A 19,024-nucleotide genomic window follows, 5' to 3' on the forward strand; every position below is an offset into this window, starting at 1 on the left:
ATATCTGATTGAAATATAACATCACCAGTCTCAGTTATGTATCAATAGACCAATGCTAAAAAGCTCTATCTGAAAAAGACAGTTTAAGAGTCGGAACAGTTATATACTGTAAATAAGGGATTTCAGTTTTTTTCTTTTGGATACATTTGCAAACCATTCCAAAAAATGTTTTCACATTTCCATTAGGGTTTATTATGTGTAGATTGATGGGCAAATTTATCCTTGTAAAATTATATTTACACGACAATAAAATGTACAGAAAGTGAAGGGGTCTGAATAAAACAAAAACACCAACATGGTTGCTGTCAGTAGCAGTACTGGAGAGGTTGCTCACAAAGTGCTTTGACGGAATAAAAAATCAAAGAGCTCATCGGTGAAAACTGAAATGTGAAAATCATTGAAATGAAGCTTCCCTGGCAGAAGTGCATCCATCACTTTATACATAAGGTTTGATTAGAGTTCTTTTGCAAGGGTATTGTCAGTCTTCTGCAACACTCACAAAAACCTAATAGTCAGGAAAGGATTTGACACAAAAGTAAACAAATGTATGTAGATTCAATTTTATATGCAATTCCCGATTCACATCTTTATTAAATAATAAAATCACCATGCAGATCACTTGTGGTGCTGTAGGCCAAAGCTATCATTTAATAAACGGGTGCTTACAGAGTTTCTTCAGAATTTTTTTTTTTTCCATAAACCTAAGAGTATTTAACCTCTCAGCCTCAACAATGAAAGTTGAGCTTGTTAAAAATCCATGAAATGGGCCTAATCCAGAGCCATCAAGGGTGATTACCTTAAGACACTTTGCTTCTGACAGTATGAAATGTAACCATATGTTCGATATTATGATGAGTACATCCTACTGACATTCTGGAGGGGTGTCTTATTGTGAAGAACAAAGAATTCTGCTGGTATTCCTAAAGCCGACTGTCCTTGCGATAACAAAAGATCCAATGAAAGCCTTAAAAGTGAGGCTCTGAAAAATAAATGTAAGGCATTCTCGCCAAGACAAAGGCAGTAGTGTTTTTGATTGTGTTAATACAAAAATTATGTCTAGCATTTATGCCGAGCCAGTGAAGACAGTTCAAATAAAATTTGTAATTTAATAAAAGCAACTGGCGTTGCGTGTAAAATACTCATTTTAGTACTAATAACTTTGAATTGCAGATGCACATCGGAAATATAAAGTTATGCTAGATCGAAATGGACATATACAAAGTATGACAATTCTTTACATGTTCATTTTATTAGTGTTTCTCTTACATAAGAATACATTGCAAGCACTGTATATACATTTATTCAAGACATCCATACTCCTCTTCATTTTCTGAACCTGCATCTTTCTTTAAATGGTCATGAAGAGCAAGATGACCCTATCCCGGCAGATTTTGAGCACATCTTCAAAAAAGTCTGGATGGAAGGACAGTACACTCTGGAGTACACTCTCAGTCACTGCTGAATAACTAATCCAAATGCACTTGTTTGAGAGAACCCCAGAGAGGCACAATGTGAGCTGGGAAGCAGGGCTGAAGCCATGGAGCGGGGAGGTAGCAGCGGCGGCCACAGGATGTACTTGGTTGGTCAAATTATGTAAATTCCAGCTTCTGCCCAAAGTACTTAGTGAATTGAAATTTTGAAAGTGCTTCAAAATGGGCTTTATTTTATTATTTGAATTTCCTTAAAGCATACAACTTATTCATAGGTTTGGGGAAGGTTTTGAAATTTAGTAAAGCAAGTCCAGCAATCTAAAAAACCAGATTAATAGAGTAGGGGTTTGGAAAAAGAGTTTGCAAACTGGAACAAAGTTTCTTTTTACAGATGCTCATTAAAACTTCTCAAATGGTGACAGACTGCATGTAAAATATCCTTATATTTATTTAGGTGTTTGTATCCATTAAACTGCTGTAAAACTGTGCCAAAATGTAGCTTTGCTCTATGACTAGCCTCGTCTTTATCGACAAATCTGTGAGAGGCCTTACACAGCCAAAGATGTTTCTCCTTACAGTGCTAAAGTTCATTTCCATTGAAGCACATTATGGACTGAAGCTGTATCCAATTAGCTCCCCAGGATTATGTAAGATAATCAGTTAATCCAAATATGATCTTCAGGACATCCACAAAACTTGTATCAGGAGAACTGCCTATGTTCTGGTTTGTAGCCATGGAAGGTCATCATAATTGACACAAAGTACTTAGCTCTGGGGTATCCATGTCCTAAAAATCAGCTCCAAGTTTGTTTCCTCATCCTCCCAGCAACTGCCATCAGTGTATTAACTGTAAAGTATCATAGTAAAAACATGGAAAGTTGCACCTTTTTTGGTTACGCCCTCACAGTCCTTCAGCACTTTCAAAGTGTGCTTGCCCCCTGTTTTCGTTGTAAATTCTAATTCTCAATATATGGGTGCGTATACAGTATGTGCGTTAAATACTTATATAATATACATATATATTCACTGTTATTATGTACATATATGTGTACTTTAGGACTTTAAGACTTAGTACACCTTGGCTATTCTCCTAAATGTGATGAGTTCATTCTATAGGATACTGAGGTCATTGTACTGAAGAACAGGAGCACTGGAGGCTTTTATTTCTTTATTTCCACCATAAAATAGCCAAAGACTTGAATGTAATGAAAAATAACCTGAAGAATCACCTTGCTGTGATGCACTACATGATCTTATCTTTTTATTTGCTCCCACTTCAAGTCCCTGTTGAGATAAGAGAGACACAAAGGAAAATATCTTGTTAGTACAAGTAAGTGGCAATATATTGATAACAGTATTCTTTATGCTGTCAAGGATGTATTTAAATAGTCTACACCACTTAAAAGAGTATGCACTGCACCCATATTCCCTGTAGTTTTTGAACAGGCTACATGCACGTTCTCTTCCGAATTCCACTTCAGCCAGCTGCTGCACTTCTGACGTTGATATGAAAACGGAGAGATGTGGTCACACAAGCAGCTAAAAAGGAGAAGGACTTCAAACTATATGTTTCAAGCTACATCAACAATTATGAAGGCAAGATCCTAATGTATTAAAAACATTTGTCTGCTATGTACTTTCATGGGACAAATGTGCAATTCTGTAAAAAAAAATAGAATTTCAATAATTAGCCATTAAACTTTATTCAGGGAGAAGTGAATACAGTATATATGTAAGCTTAATATTGCAACGGAGCTGGACAAGTTGTATCAGCCAGGGATGAGCCACCAAGTGAGCTGGCATTACATCATCAATAGCAGAAGCTCCAATAAAAACAGTAGCCCTGCACAGTCACATGTGCTTTTTCCAACTAGTGTGGCAAAAGGCAAGCAGTGAGCCTCCTCAAAGTGCCATGTCAAGAGCTGAGAGTCTATTCATTGTGATGCTTGGCGCTGATGCTACAATCCAAAATAACATGAGTCTGCTGGATATCTTACCTTGTAAAAAAGCAAATACCTGTCTGAGCCAGCAAAACAGTGAATTCAAACTGCTGCTTCATTGCTAAGAGTTTCAAATTGTTTAATCAGCTGGAGGAACTCCTCTCTGAGAGACATGTTTACATCAAGCGGCAGGTTGATAACTGCTGGATTAGGAGCTGAAGCGCAGCCATGGTCCTGGAGGATTTTATCATCCTCTGCCTCTTCGTCTGATGTGTCAACCTCTGTCGGTCACCTACTTCACTACTACTGAGCTGGCTGCGATTTCACCAGAAGTATATCAACATTACCCTGTGCATGTAAAGCATTATCCATTTTAAGTGAAGCTTAAAGAAGAAGGACTTTCCATGGGTGTCTGCCGAGGGGAGCAAGAAGGGAGGCCCTATTTACATTTACTGTCTTCACCTTAATTGAGTTGAAATGTATTACCGTGCCAAAACCATTCATTATTTTAAGCTTTCAACCTTTACTCTGCAACACTGGCTTTAGCTATTGTACTTAACTGTACTTCAATCCTTCATTATTTATAATTACTCTGTCCAACAACTGCTCTATTATACGTGTATCCAGAGTTCACTGTCCACATAAAAACTGTTATATTCTGAATCTGCATTAAAAAAAAATGTAAAAAGTGTGTGCAACAGCAGAAAGTGTAAATTACTCGCCCATCCAGAAAATAAGTTGAGTGTGCCACCGCCAGTCTGGTCATAGGGTTGCATTTTGCTGCTGTCACTGATTAATAGTGTTGTACTGAGCCCCTAAGGAAATATGAGGAAAAAAAAATGTAATAGTGTTGTGCTTTTAATTTTTTGTTATTATTTTTTGCCTTATTAAATGAAAAACATTTACAAAGAGTGGACAAGAAGAATACATGTCCAACATGCCCTCTGGTCACCATCCAAATACCATTCAGTTTTTCAGTTGGTAATCTGCCACATTTTATTTTGCTAAGCATTATATCTATTCCTTATGTGTTTTAAATGTTTATTTTATATTATAGTACAAGCCCATTAAAGAAGTAATTAGTGTGTCAGATTCTTTAAATTATGCTGAGGCCCCCCGTTGGCTTTTACATATATATATTTCCAACCCGTGTGGACATTTTGTTAACCTGGCAATAAACGACTTCCAAGGCCACAACAGCGAGCACAGATTTGACCAGTGGCTGACGACACAGTCCAGTACACACAGCACTGAAGTTTCTCAAAGTTAAAGACTGATAGTAAAGTATCAATGATTCCGATCCCGACTTTTTAATTTAAACATCAATGTTGATATTAAAAGTATTAATATTACATTTTCAATATTATGCAAGTTTATTATGTTTGGACATGTTGGTGAAGGGAACTGAGGAGATGAGGAGGAGATGAGGAGGTGATGGGTAGGTATGGTGTCAAGGAGAGGACTGAAGGTCAGATGATAGTGGATTTTGTGAAAAGGATGGACATGGCTGTGGTGAATACGCATTTTAAGAAGAGGGAGGAACATAGGGTGATATACAAGAGTGAAGGAGAAGAGTCAATCTGAAGGAGACTGAAGACTGTAAAGCGGTGGCAGGGGAAAGTGTAGTTACACAGCATAGGATGGTGATCTGTAGGATGATGTTGGAGATCAAGAAGCGGAGGACAGTGAGGGCAGAGCCAAGGATCAAATGGTGGAAGTTGAAAAAGGAAGACTGCAAGGTTGAGTTTAGGGAGGAGGTAAGACAGGCACTGGGTGGCAGTGAAGAGTTTCCAGTTGGGCAACTACAGCAGAAGTAGTAAGGATGACAGAAGGAAGGGTGCTTGAGTAACATCTGGACAGAGAAATGTTTGTTCTGAGGGTGTTAACGGAGAAGTATAGGGAAGACCAGAAGGAGTTGCATTGTGTCTTTGTGGACCTGGAGAAAGCATATGACAAGGTGACTCGAAAGGAGCTGTGGTATTGTATGATGAGGTCGGGAGTGGCAGAGAAGTATGTAAGAGTTGTACAGGATATGTACGAGGGAAGTGTGACAGTGGTGAGGTCTACGGTAGGAGTGACAGATGCATTCAGTATGGAGGTGGAAGTGCATCAGGGATCGGTTCTGAGCCCTTTCTTATTTGCAATGGTGATAGACAGTTTGACAGACGAGATTAGACAGGAGTCCCTATGGACTATGAGGTTTACTAATGACATTGTGATCTGCAGGGAGTGTAGGGGCCAGGTTGAGGAGACCCTGGAGAGGTGGAAATATGCTCCGGATAGGAGAGGAATGAAGGCCAGTAGAAACAAGACAGAATATATGTGTGTGAATGAGAGGAAGGTCAGTGGAATGGTGAGGATGCAGGGAGTAGAGCTGGCGAAGGTGGAGGAGTTTAAACACTTGGGATCAACAATACAGAGTAACGGGGATTCTGGAAGAGAGGTGAAACAGTGAGTGCAGGCAGAGTGGGATGGGTGGAGAAGAGTGTCAGTAATGATTTGTGACAGACGGGTATCAGCAAAAGTAAAAGGGAAGGTCTACAGGACGGTAGTGAAACCAGCTATGTTATATGGGTTGAAGACGGTGGCACTGACCAGAAAGCAGGAGACAGAGCTGGAGGTGGCAGAGTTAAAGATGCTAAAATTTGCATTGGGTGTGATGAGGATGGATAGGATTAGAAATGAGTACATTAGAGGGTCAGCTCAGGGTGAATGATTGACAGACAAAGTCAGAGAGGCGAGATTGCCTTTGTTTGGACATGTGCATAGAAGAGATACTGGGTATATTGGGAAAAGGATGTTAAGAAAGGAGCTGCCAGGCAAGAGGATGGCCTAAGAGAAGCTTTATGGATGTGGTGAGAGAGGACATACAGGTGATGGGTGACAGAACAAGATGTAGAGGACATGAAGATATGAAAGAAGATGATCCGCTGTGGCAACCTCTGCCACTACACTGCCCTGCATTTAAACTGGACGTGCTGCAGTCCACCAGCCAAAGCAGTGTGTATGTATGCACAACTGTGTATGTGAGGAATTGGTAGAAAGAAAGCAAAGCATTTTTTGGAGTTATTTTACACCACTGAGTGAACTTTAATGAAGCAAAATGTGATACATCTCAGAAAACCGTACGTTATTGCTGCAATGCCACAAATCTAACAAAACACATGAAAGTCAGTCACATTGAGAACCCAAGGAGTTACAACAGAGTTGAACAGAAGAGTGTACAGACACTCAAATTCAAGTCTACTCTTAAAGAAACCTGCCAGAAAGGCAGGCAGTACCCAGGTACCAGCTGTACATAAGATGATGTAAGGTTGTTGTGATTATTTGAATAGAAAATAATTAACGTCTGTTTTTAGGAAGGAGTACATTACATTTACAGTATAGCTTGATGAATGGACATACTTCAAACACATTTCCAAACTGTCTATATTTATTATGTCCATTTTGTAAGAAAAAAAAATATTACTCAATATTATCTTTAAATTCCTCTCCCTAGTATTTTATCTGAGTGCTAAAAGCGGTAGTGTAGAGCGCTACTCAGGCAACAATATAGGCGTATCTTTTCCTCTCACCTACAGTCAAACCTAAGTAATAATGGCATCTCGTAAAAAACGTTTATCAGCAGCCACAATGTTGCTCCTTAATGAGTGATATGACCACTAATGTTGAGGAGCCACTCATCAGTAGTGATGACGAAGTGAACCTGTGTTCAGGAAGTGAAATTGAAACGGACAATAAAACCGAACATGATTCTGATGAATCCACAAGTGATGCTTCCTTGGTATTTGCATCATTATACTTTTTACATTTCTGCTTGCTTACTTACTTTTAGTGTTTTGCACATTTACAGTAAAAACTAAAAAAGTAATTTTTTGAGTCAAAAAATGCAATTCTTTTTACATGCTTCTTCAAGAAAAAATGTAACACTATTGCTTGTTGTTCCACATATCATTTGTAAGAATTGAACATGTTTAATAATTTCTGTTAATAAACAAGCAAAGAACTTTGATCTTTGGCACTATATGTAATAGTCTACTATGCAAAATCTTTAAAATGTGACTTTGATGTCGACACATACTGTAGGTTTTTACAGAAGATTAACCATTCTTGCAAGATGACACTCAGGCTGCATCAATATTGGCTTCAGTATCACTTGATATCAGATTGAAAAGAAAACCAGTAGTATTACTCATTACTAGTGTTCATCTAACTGAGTGTTTACACTCAAGAATATTACATTTAGATGTTAGTTCAGAAAAAAAATAAGTACTGTCTACATCTAGACTAAACTTACTATCCACTATGAAATATTTAAAGTTAAAATAACAGAATACAATAACACTGTCCGTCTTGAGAGGCGCTGCTATTTCTTTAAGATTATAAATAACAATGCTAGTAATCCCAGAGTCTTATTTTCTACAATCGATCGCCTACTAAACCCAGGTAGCTCAAAGGAATGCCTCCTAAGTACTTCCAGTAAAACCTGTGAGGCTATCGCTGTATTTTTCAATCAAAAAATTTATGATATTAGAAATAACATAGTATATCCCTCCAACACTAAGGATCCTCCTAAACCCCAGCATTCTGTTATAAACAAATGAAACTCTTTCACTAGGATAAATTTACCCGATTTACAAAAAATAATATCTCAATTAAAACCCTCCACCTGTGTCCTTGATCCAATACCAACAAATTATTTCAAAGAAGTATCGTGCGTGCTAATTGATAATGTTCTTGACATAGTAAATTCGTCATTAGATACAGGGGTCTTCCCAGACTGTCTTAAGACTGCTGTAGTTAAACCCCTTCTTAAGAAACATAATCTCGACTCATCGGCTCTTGAAAATTTTAGACCCATCTCTAACCTGCCTTTCTTAAGTAAAATTCTGGAGAAGGCAGTCATTATGCAGTTAAATGACCACCTCAATAAACATGCTATTCTTGATAAATTTCAGTCGGGTTTTGGAACAAATCACAGCACAGAAACTGCACTCGTTAAAGTAGTAAATGACTTGCGGGTAAATGCAGACAGAGGCCATTTATCTCTTCTCATCCTCTTAGATCTGAGTGCTGCATTTGACACCATTGATCATAATATTCTTAGAAATCACCTTAGTCAATGGGTGGGCCACTCTGGCAGTGTCTTAAATTGGTTTGAATCCTAGCTGACAGGGAGAAAATTCTTTGTTAGTTGTGGTAATTACAACTCGAAGACACATGATATCCAATATGGTGTTCCACAAGGCTCTATCCTGGGTCCTCTGCTCTTCTCAATCTACATGCTTCCGTTAGGTCAGATTATCTCAGGGCACAACGTGAGCTACCACAGCTATGCTGATGACACACAGCTGTACTTATCAATAGCTCCTGATGACCCTGATTCTATTGATTCACTAATACAATGTCTGACTTGTATCTCAGAATGGATGAATAATAACTTTCTCAAGTTAAATAAAGAGAAAACTGAAATCTTAGTGATTGGCAATAATGGATACAATGAGGCTATTAGAAATAAACTGGATACATTAGGATTAAAAGTCAAGACGGAGGTAAAAAGCTTAGGGGTAACTGTTGACTGTAATCTGAATTTTAAATCGCATATTAATCAGATCATTAGGACAGTATTTTTTCACTTAGAGACCTCTAAGTTAGACCTCTTATATCATTGAAAGATGCTGAGAAATTAGTTCACGCGTTTGTTTTCAGTCGACTAGATTACTGTAACGCACTCCTCTCAGGACTACCCAAAAAAGATATAAATCATTTGCAACTAGTGCAGAATGCAGCTGCTAGAATCCTAACTAGGAAAAGAAAATCCGAGCACATTTCTCCAGTTTTTATGTCACTACACTGGTTACCTGTGTCATTCAGGATTGACTTTAAAATTCTGCTTATGGTTTATAAAGCCTTAAATAATCTCGCCCCATCTTATATATCGGAATGTCTGACACCTTATATTCCAAATCGTAACCTTAGATACTCAAATCAGTGTCTCCTTAGAATTCCAAGAACAAAGCTTAAAAGAAGTGGTGAGGTGGCCTTCTTCTGCTGTGCACCTAAAATCTGGAATAGCCTGCCAATAGGAATTCGCCAGGCTAGTACAGTAGAGCACTTTAAAACACTGCTGAAAACACATTACTTTAACATGGCCTTTCTATAAGTTCAATTTAACTTAATCCTGATACTCTGTATGTTCAATTCATCATAATAACTATTCATAGTGGCTCTAAAATCCGTACTGACCCCAACTCTCTCTTCTGTTTCTTATTCCGGTTTCTTTGTGGTGGTGGCCTGCACCACCTCCACCTATTAAAAGCATCATGTTGCTCCAGCAATGTTGGATGGATTAAAAGGCAGAAGTCTACATGACCATCATCATCAAGTCCTTCGGTGAGAACTCTAAATCCAAAGAGGACTGTTTCATTTATGTTAGGTAGATTGCCCAGAGGGGACTGGGCAGTCTAATGGTCTGGAATCCCTACAGATTTTATTTTTCTCCAGCCGTCTGGAGTTTTTTTTTTTTTGTTTTTTCTGTCCACCCTCGCCATTGGACCATACTCTTATTCTATGTTAATTAATGTTGACTTATTTTATTTTCTTATTGTGTCTTTTATTTTTCTATTCTTATGTAAAGCTCTTTGAGCTACTGTTTGTATTAAAATGTGCTATATAAATAAATTTTGTTGTTGTTGTATCTGACATTCACGCAACAGTGATGTATCTCTTATATAATCAAGATGAGATTAAGGCCGGAGTTATACTTCACGCAACGCAACGCATCCTGCAGAGGACGCTCCTGCTACGCAAGCGTTGTTCTGTTTATACTTGCGTGCGTACTTTACGTAAATCTGGAGGAATCCACCAGGTGGCAGTGCGAGATATTATCGCGGTGAGAACATGTTCGGCTTCTCTGTGTTGTGAATTGCCTAAAACACCTATTAAATTCCGATAACACCTTACCGCAATATCTCTGAAAAGGATGTCTATTGATTAAATCCATAAATCCAGGGATGTGTCCATTCCAGGAAGCATTGGGCACGAGTGAGAAACAGTCCCTTGACGAGGCCTCAGCTCATCGCAAGGTGAATACAAGCACACACATACACTAGCGTCATTTTAGCGTCACCAAATCCCCAAATCTGCATATCTTTGGAAGGAAAGCGGAGCACAGTGTGGAATACAAGCAGGAAATACCAGCAACATAACTCCCTGCGAGACAGCAGTGCTATCGCTCCGCCACCGTGACACCCCCATGTGTGTAATTATTCCCCCATGTGTGTATTTATTAACAGTATTCATTATTTAAACGAAATTATATGTAAAATGTAACATACACATTTTAATGCATTTCATCATGAAAGTGATATCAAGTATAAATCTAAAGATTCTAAATGTGCAGAGAGAGTTGGAATATCATACATTTAATTTGTTCTGTTTGGCGATCTATTGCTACTTTCCGCTGCTGAAGCAAAATGCCGACATACAGATGCATTCGTGGTGCTTTTATATTCAAGCGTCGCATATTCCCGATCGTAATGACATGATACATTTTAAAAGTCTCACATACCATCTTTTGTGCCATCTATTTTTTATTGTTTTACTTTACCTGCTGTCAGGTCCAAGAAGCTCGTAGCGATTAAAAACTGGGATGACGTTTACGACCGACTGCTTTAATGATAAAGTAAACTACGAAGTTAAAGTGGAAATTTCGAGATTAAAGCCGAAATTTACACTTTAATCACAAAGTACACGTTTTCACCGGGTCCTTTATTTTTTTCTCAGTGGCTCAAATATAACGCTATACATTATGTTGCTGTTGTTAAGTTGCGAAATTTAAAAAGTAAAAAAGACATATATAAATGACACGATACATTTTAAAAGTCTCACATACCATCTTTTGTGCCGTCTTTTTTTTTTTTTGCAACTTCACATCAGCAAACATAATGTATAGCGCTGTATTTGAGCCATTCATCAAACAGCAAAGTGCGCACATTGATCCCCGAAGGATCTCCATAGAGGCTTGCTGTCACATGTACATAGTAAACAGAGACTCTGACGTCACGTTCCGACTTTTAGCACACTGCGCCCGACTTTTTGCTGGTACTGCAACTCGCGACGCGCACGCGTTAATTTCTGAGGACCTGCTCAGAGGACGCGTGAAATGAACGCTGGGAACGCGTGGCAGCCATGATGCGGGCATGTACGCGTTCTGAGCGTGAAGTATAAATGAGCCCTTACACTCCCACCTCATTACCTTCACCAAAGACACACACATGTTACTCAAACATTATGCAATTCACATATGCAGGTAAAACATGCAAATAATAGTCTTCTCTACTCAACCTCACAATCTTAGGCTTAACCAGTTTATTGGAATATAATATCATTAATTAAAACCTATAGTAAAAAATCATTGTAAAATGTAGAAAATTTATGTTATTTGCTAATATTGCTGTTTAACACAATTTCTATAATCCAGTTGCATTGACCTCGTTGGTTATGAAAGTATTCAAACAATTTGTGCTTTCCTACCTAAAGTACATCACTGACCCTCTCCTTGATCCACTACAGTTCACATATGGGGAAAATCACTCAGTGGAGGATCCAGTTAATTTATGCCTTCACTACAGTCTTCAGCACCTGGACTTGCCTAACACCTAGTGTAGGGGTTTTGTTTGTGGATTTCTACTCAGCCTTCAATACTATTTTTCAGAGTTGCTTCAGAGTAAACTAATCCAGTTATGTGTACCCTATGGTTTATGCCAGTGGATTATGAGTTTCTTGACAGGTAGGAAGCAGAATGTAAGAATGGGCCTCTATATATCAGACTCAATGTCAATTAGCAATGGCTCACCCCAAGGCTGTGTTCTTTCACCCCTCCTGTTTTTACTTTACACAAATGACTGTAGATCCATGGACAAATCTGTAAAAATCCTAAAGTTTGCAGATGACACAACCATAGTGGGTTTCATTCCCAATAATGAAGTGTCTTTCTATGAAAGAGAGGTGGGCCGTCTTATAGAGTGGTGTTCTTGTAACAACTTGGAGCTCAATGCTGCTAAGACATTGGAAATGAGGATTGACTTCTAGCAGTGAGTCACTAATTGTCCACTTTTGCAAGTTAATGGCCAAACTGTGTCTGTGGTTCAGTAATTTAAATTCTTGTGGACTTTCACTAATACATTAAAAAGAAACAAGCACATCACCTCCATCATTAAGAAAGCCAGGGATTGTTTTTCCTTCATCAGCTTAAGAAGCTGGGCATATCAAGGCGTATATTGTTAATTTTTTACTCAGCCACCATTGAGAGTATTGTGACCTCCTCCATCACCGTTTGGTTTCATTCTGCCTCCTCTTTTTCTAAGTGCTGGTTGTAGCACATGAGTTTTTTTCAGCTGAGAAAATCATTGGCTGTCGTCTCCTAACATTAAAAGATCTTTCATCACCAGAGCGAAAAAGAAAGCAGGAACGACTGCTGTTTACTCCACCCACCCCAGCAGCCATCTGTTCATAAATTGCCATCACAGAGGGGGTACAGGTCTATTGTGACCTGAAGTACGCACCATCTCCGCAGCTTCTTTCCTCAGATTATTCCAATCCTAATAAAACTTACACAGGGTTACTCCTGTTTTTGCAACATATGTAACTGTGCTGTTTGTCTACAAAGTATTTGTAAATACTTCATACTTGCTCAAATTGTACTATTTGATATCTGTATAATCTTTTATAGTTTTCTATTTATTTGAGATAACTATTGAAGTTTGTAATGGTTTATGTGGAAGAAATTGTTGCATGTGTATAGTGGTTTCCACAGTGTCAGGTTAATGGTGGGTTGCAATTGTGTTGTCTCGAGTTGGTCTTATATCCCATGTTTTGCACCTAAAAAAAGTCAATTCTGGTATGTCAGTCAGTCAGTCATTTTCCAACCCGCTATATCCTAACACAGGGTCACGGGGGTCTGCTGGAGTCAATCCCAGCCAACACAGGGTGCAAGGCAGGAACAAACAATGGGCAGGGCAACAGCCCACCGCAGATTCTGGTATGTTTCACATGTTATCAATAAAGTGATTCTGATTCACGTTATATCAGAGGTGGGCAAACTTTTCTCTCTGAGGGCCACACAGACATCTGTAAGGTCTCTAGGAGACCACGTGTGACAAAAATCTACCATGTACAATTGAAACTTCAGTGTATAGTTTCCCACTGCAGTTTGGGTTCTTCCATTATGCATAGCACAAAGTGCACTTTCATAAACACAAGCTTCTGCTTCTATACATGTAACATTATTAACAAGCTTGCTCATTTGCTCACATGTTCCAAAATGTGCACTGATTATGTATTTCATTATGTCATTTTTGTTAATAAAATCATGATTTTAAACTTATGCGTGGGCCACTCACATTGATGTCGCTGTCATTTTTGTTAACAAAATCATGAAGGTTTTAAATTTGTGTGCAGGTGGAGCACAATTGGGTTATTAGTGTATTGCCAAATTGACATTATGGGCCACATATTCTTTTAAAACTGGAAGTTAGGTAGAGCCATGCCGCCTTCTGCCTTTTGTCTTTGTAGTGCTTTTGATGCGTGGATGTTTAGAATTCCAAATAAATGAGGTTATTGTTGAATTAAAGAACGATTTATTAATGTATATTGGTATGTTTTGAAATAAAAAGGAGCTTAGGAAGAATATTCATCTTAACAGTGTTAATTCTTCCAGCTAGTGTGAGATGAAGGGTTGACCATCTATGCAAGTCTTGTTTAATTTTTTCCATACAGGCGACGAAATTTTGTTGATAAAGAGCTTTATGTTTACTTGTGATGTTTACCCGAGGTATTTAAACTGTTCTGCAATGATAAAAGGAAGGGTGTCTAATCTAATATTATATGCTTGCGAATTCACGGAAAGAGTACACTTTTATTCAGATTAATTCTGAGACCAGAGAGCTTTTGAAATTCTGTGAGTGCTGCTAAGACTGCAGGCACAGAATTTTCTGGGTCCGATATATACAGTACCATGTCATCTGCATATAATGAGATTTTCTGTTCCAGTCCTTCTCTGCTAATCCCCTTTATCTGATCAGTATTTCGACAATGTATTGCCAGTGGTCAATGGCAATTCAGTGGTGACAAAGGGCATCCTTGTCTTGTGCCACGTTCTAGTTTAAAGTAGTCTGAGCAAATGTTATTGATGCAAACTGAAGCTTCTGGGTTAGTATACAGTAATTTAATCCATGCACAAATGTTGGGCCAAACCCAAACCTCCAAAATAGTAAAAGGTATTTCCATTCAATCAGAATGCTTTTCTGCATCCAATGATAATAATATTTCTGGGGTGTTTGATTTAGTTGGTGAGTATATTACATTGCGTCAAGATTTGAAGATAAGTGTGCCCCTAATAAATCCAGTTTGGTCTTGTGATAAAGCACTTTCTCCATCCTTCTAGCTATGATTTTAGAGAGTATTTTAACGTCGTTATTCAGAAGTGAAATTGGTCTGTATGATGCACATTGTAATAAGTCCTTATTTTGTTTTGGAAAGACAGTGATTAGTGCTTGGCGAAAGGTTTGTGGAAGAGATTGGTTATCTCTGGCTTCTGTAAATGTTGCTAATAGGAGGGAGCTAGCTAATTTCTTGTAAAACTCTGCAGGGTAGCCATCAGGGCCTGCTGCTTTTCCACCTTGGAGTGACTTTATAGCATCCAGTAATTCTGATAATGACAGAGGTTTATCGATCCTCCACACTAATTCAATTTGTGGTATCTGTAATTTATCCAGAAATGCATTAGATTGTATATTGTCTTCTTTAAACTCAGTAGTATATAGGGATTTATAGTAGTCTCTAAAAGTGCACATTATATTTTTGTGTTCGATGATTTTATCTCCATTCGTGTTAGTAATTACGAGACAACTTCTTGCTTGTGAATTTGTTGCTAAAAGCTTATTAGCTTTCTCTCCATGTTCATAATAATGATGTCTGGATTTGTAAATTAGTTGTTCGGTTTCTTTAGTTGTCAAGAGGTTTAATTCTGAATGTAGAGCCTGCCTCCTCTTATGTAGAGTCTCGCTTGGTAGTCTGGCATGTTCTTCATCTATTTTAGTAATTTCGCTTTTTATCTCTGCTACTTTCTTCGCGGATTTATTTCTGTGGGAAAGATATGAGATAATCTGTCCTCTTAAGAAGGCCTTAAGAGTTTCCCAGAGTGTTCCTGCAGAGATCTCAGGGGATGTATTTGTCTCTAGAAAGAATTCAATTTGTTTGGATATAAATTCAGTACAATTTCGTCAGCATCTGCGGGTGAAGCATGGTCCGAAATAACAATAGCATCGTATTTACAAGATTTAATAGGCAAGAAGTTATTATCTATAAAGAAGTAATCAATCCTTGAGTAGCAATGATGTACTGGTGAGTAGAAAGAATATGTTCTTGAATTTGGGTTTAAAACCTCCAGGGATCTGATAAGTTGTGATCAGTTATAAACTTTGTAATTATCTTTGCGGTGTTAGTTGCGTTCCCCTGTGGAGGAAGTCTTATCTAAAAGTGGATTTAGAACACAATTAAAGTCCCCAGCCATTATAAGTTTATGAGTGTTCAGATTGGGAATGGATGCAAATAAATTTTGTATAAATTCCTTATCATCAACATTAGGTGCATAAACATTTATCAAAATCATTTTACAGTTAGATAAGTCTCCCATGACCATCACATATCTCCCTTCAGGATCCAATACTACATCTGATGCTACAAATGGTACTGTTCTATGTATGAGAATTCCCACCCCTCTAGTTTTCTTTGTAAAACTAGAATGGAACATTTGGCCAGTCCAGTCTTTTGCAGCGGAACTGATCCTTACTTAGTAAGTGGGTTTCCTGTAAAAATACTATTTTAGCATTTAGACCTGTTAGGTGAGAAAGTACTTTCTTTCTCTTTAATTATGATTCAGGCCTTTAACATTCCAGCTTACGAAGTTAACTGTCCCATCATGGAGACACTGATTCTGAGTTTTTGGTGTCATATTATAGTCTTAACTGGAAGTGAAATAGTTTAGGTCTTAATTTCCTATTCCCCCAAGAGTTGTTGCCATGCAGCTTATTATTACGTTGATAGTTATAATTATAAAGATTGAGATGATAGATTAGATATAGATCAAGCCTGCTCTCTTTCTCTTCCCCTTAACCCCCACCCTCCCTTTTTGCCTCCCCAGGTGAGGCTAAAACCCACTTCATGCAGTCCCAGTCCTCTGACATACCCAGAGACAGAGCACGTCCAAAGCACATCAAGCCCCCATGCAGTGGCGCTTTAAGGTTAAAAGATAGAGATATCTGTTACCAATATAGTCTTTAAAAGAGGAAAAAGAAAGAAAAGAATTTTGCACTTAATATATATATATATATATATATACATATACACATATATATATATATATATATATATATACATACATACATACATATAATCTTCATCAATTTTAGTGCATTAAGATGATATCCCCAGATAATAAACCCAGGTGATGGTGTTAAAGATGTGTCCAAAACAAGCATAACAAGTCTTAATGCAGTAATAGCAATAACAGCAAACCAAGGGTATGATATTGAACAGTCTCATTTAGGGTACACATGAAATAATTAGAAAAGAAAAAAAGAGGAGGAAAACGTAATTAAGCACAATAAAACACAAACATTTAGCCCTAGTAATACTAAGTAATGATAAGTAATAAGTAAGTAATAATAATATAAGAATATGAGAATATATGCTGATAAAAACCCGTATTTTAAAACAAATAGATCAGACAGTAGATTATTAATCCTAGCTTTATCATTTACCGCCATGACTCACAATTATGTATCAGAATAGTCCCGGATCAGCTTTCTTAACTCATTTTCTGCCTCCTCCTTGCTAGCGAAAAATAGAAATGCCCTGCCATTCCACTTTCAGTTTTGCGGATACAGGAGGCCGTATTTGACATTGGCTTGCCGTAGCGCTGTTTAATATTATAGAAGGCGCGTTTGATAGCTGTTGCTGGAGAGAAGTCAGGGAAGACGCGAATGTGGCAATCTTCATATATAATATCTTCCTTTTTTCCTGAGGAGTTCCATCACCTCTAACTTAAATGATAATCGTTCAAAACGGACTATAAAAGATCTTGGTCGGGGTCTGACGGTGTTTGATCCAGACGCTGTAAGCCGCTGCTATCTCAGATTCTGCTTTAAAGTCGCCCCGATTATTTTAGAAAAAGTTCAGTTGCGAATTTCACGGGTTTAAACTTTCGATTCTCCGGCAAGCCTTCAATTCTGACATTATACCTTCTATTCCCATCTTCTAAAGCAGCCAGTCTGTCTCCAAGTTTTTCTCCGAGTCTTTTACATTCGAACTGACATTTACTGCTCTTTCCTCGGCACTGGCAGCTAGATGTTCGGCTATTTCGATCCGATTCGTGAATGTCTCACTAAGATGCTCCAATCGATCAGCAAGCGTGCTCAGTTTAGCGAGTTTTTCTCAATGCGCTCTTCAATTTTACCCAGCACCTGTCGAAGTTCAAGCTGTACCTCTTGACAGCCTTTCATTTGCCTGTTGGATTTCCTGTCAGACATTCATTGGCCTGTTTCATCTCCTGTTTCATTCCTGTTTCAGTCTCTCATGTGCCTTTGCCGTTGCTTTCTCATTAGCCTTCTCGCTTTTCTTTATATCTTGCCTGAGGTCAGCGAGCAACACTTTCAGTTCAGATAGCTCAAATGTGCCTTCTTGTACCGTAGATGAAGCAGCAGACTCTGCTGAAGCGGTGTCCCGCTGCTCCAGTCCGCGTGATTGCGTAACTGAAGCCGGACCTCCCGGCCTTTTCCAGTTTCAGGTAATCCTCTCCAATCGGCGAGCTATCCACATCTGCACTCACGATCGCACCTTCGCTCCCCTTTTCGCTCTCAGCAGGCGACGATGTAGCGGACCGTGGTCCCGAGGAGTCTGTACTTTCGCCCATCTGATCCAGGTCTGTCTCTGAGAGGCCGTATCTCGAACTAGGGCTTGCTGATCGCAGCTTGGATGTAGCTTTAGTCTTCGATTCTTTCGGACCCCCCTTCTTGTTGGCCATGTTTATATGTGTTTACATATACTGTAGCGGTCCCTCTCGGGTTGAATAAATACAGGATATCTCAGAATAATAAGCAAATAATATGAAAAATAGCACCACTGCTAGCGGAGCTCCACTTCAGACGTCCATCTCTCGCATCGGACGAGACCAAATTCTTTTCAAAGTGCCTCATAATTCAGTGCTTAGTACTTATGTACATTTTGGAATAACCAAGAAATGCTTAACAATATTGACATTCATAGCACAATGATTAGTGGTTTTAGCTGTGGTCTAACATCTCAAGTGAAAAATGATGTTAACTGCCTCAGTGAAGTGTTCACAGTTCCTGCATGAGAAAGTAGCAGAGATGGGCATGTCTACCATAATATTTAGTGACTGAACTTCTAATGAAGAAGAAAAAAAACTAACTACTGACATTTATTCACTTAACGGTGTCAGATAATGGGGTGATGTAATTTAAAGATGACAACACAAATTTGGACTATCAGATAATAATTATAATCATCCATTAACTATCTCTAGCAAAAGGTGTAAAAAGAAAATTGAGCCAAGGAAAAGAAACTGACATG

At 38.4% G+C, this 19,024-nt stretch overlaps 1 protein-coding gene across 1 annotated transcript in view; it reads right to left on the reverse strand.

The window, feature by feature from the left end:
* Positions 1-1,224: 1,224 nt before the first annotated feature.
* Positions 1,225-19,024, reverse strand: part of LOC120514772 (endothelin-3-like) — a 101,644-nt gene continuing 83,844 nt past the window's right edge. Inside the window, exon 4 of the mRNA XM_039735318.1 lies at positions 1,225-2,714. Coding sequence (XP_039591252.1) covers positions 2,684-2,714 — 31 coding nt within the window. The 3' untranslated portion in view covers positions 1,225-2,683. The remainder of the gene's footprint in view (positions 2,715-19,024) is intronic.

The sequence above is a fragment of the Polypterus senegalus genome, chromosome 14 (assembly GCF_016835505.1).
Source record: "Polypterus senegalus isolate Bchr_013 chromosome 14, ASM1683550v1, whole genome shotgun sequence".
Taxonomy (NCBI): domain Eukaryota; kingdom Metazoa; phylum Chordata; class Cladistia; order Polypteriformes; family Polypteridae; genus Polypterus; species Polypterus senegalus.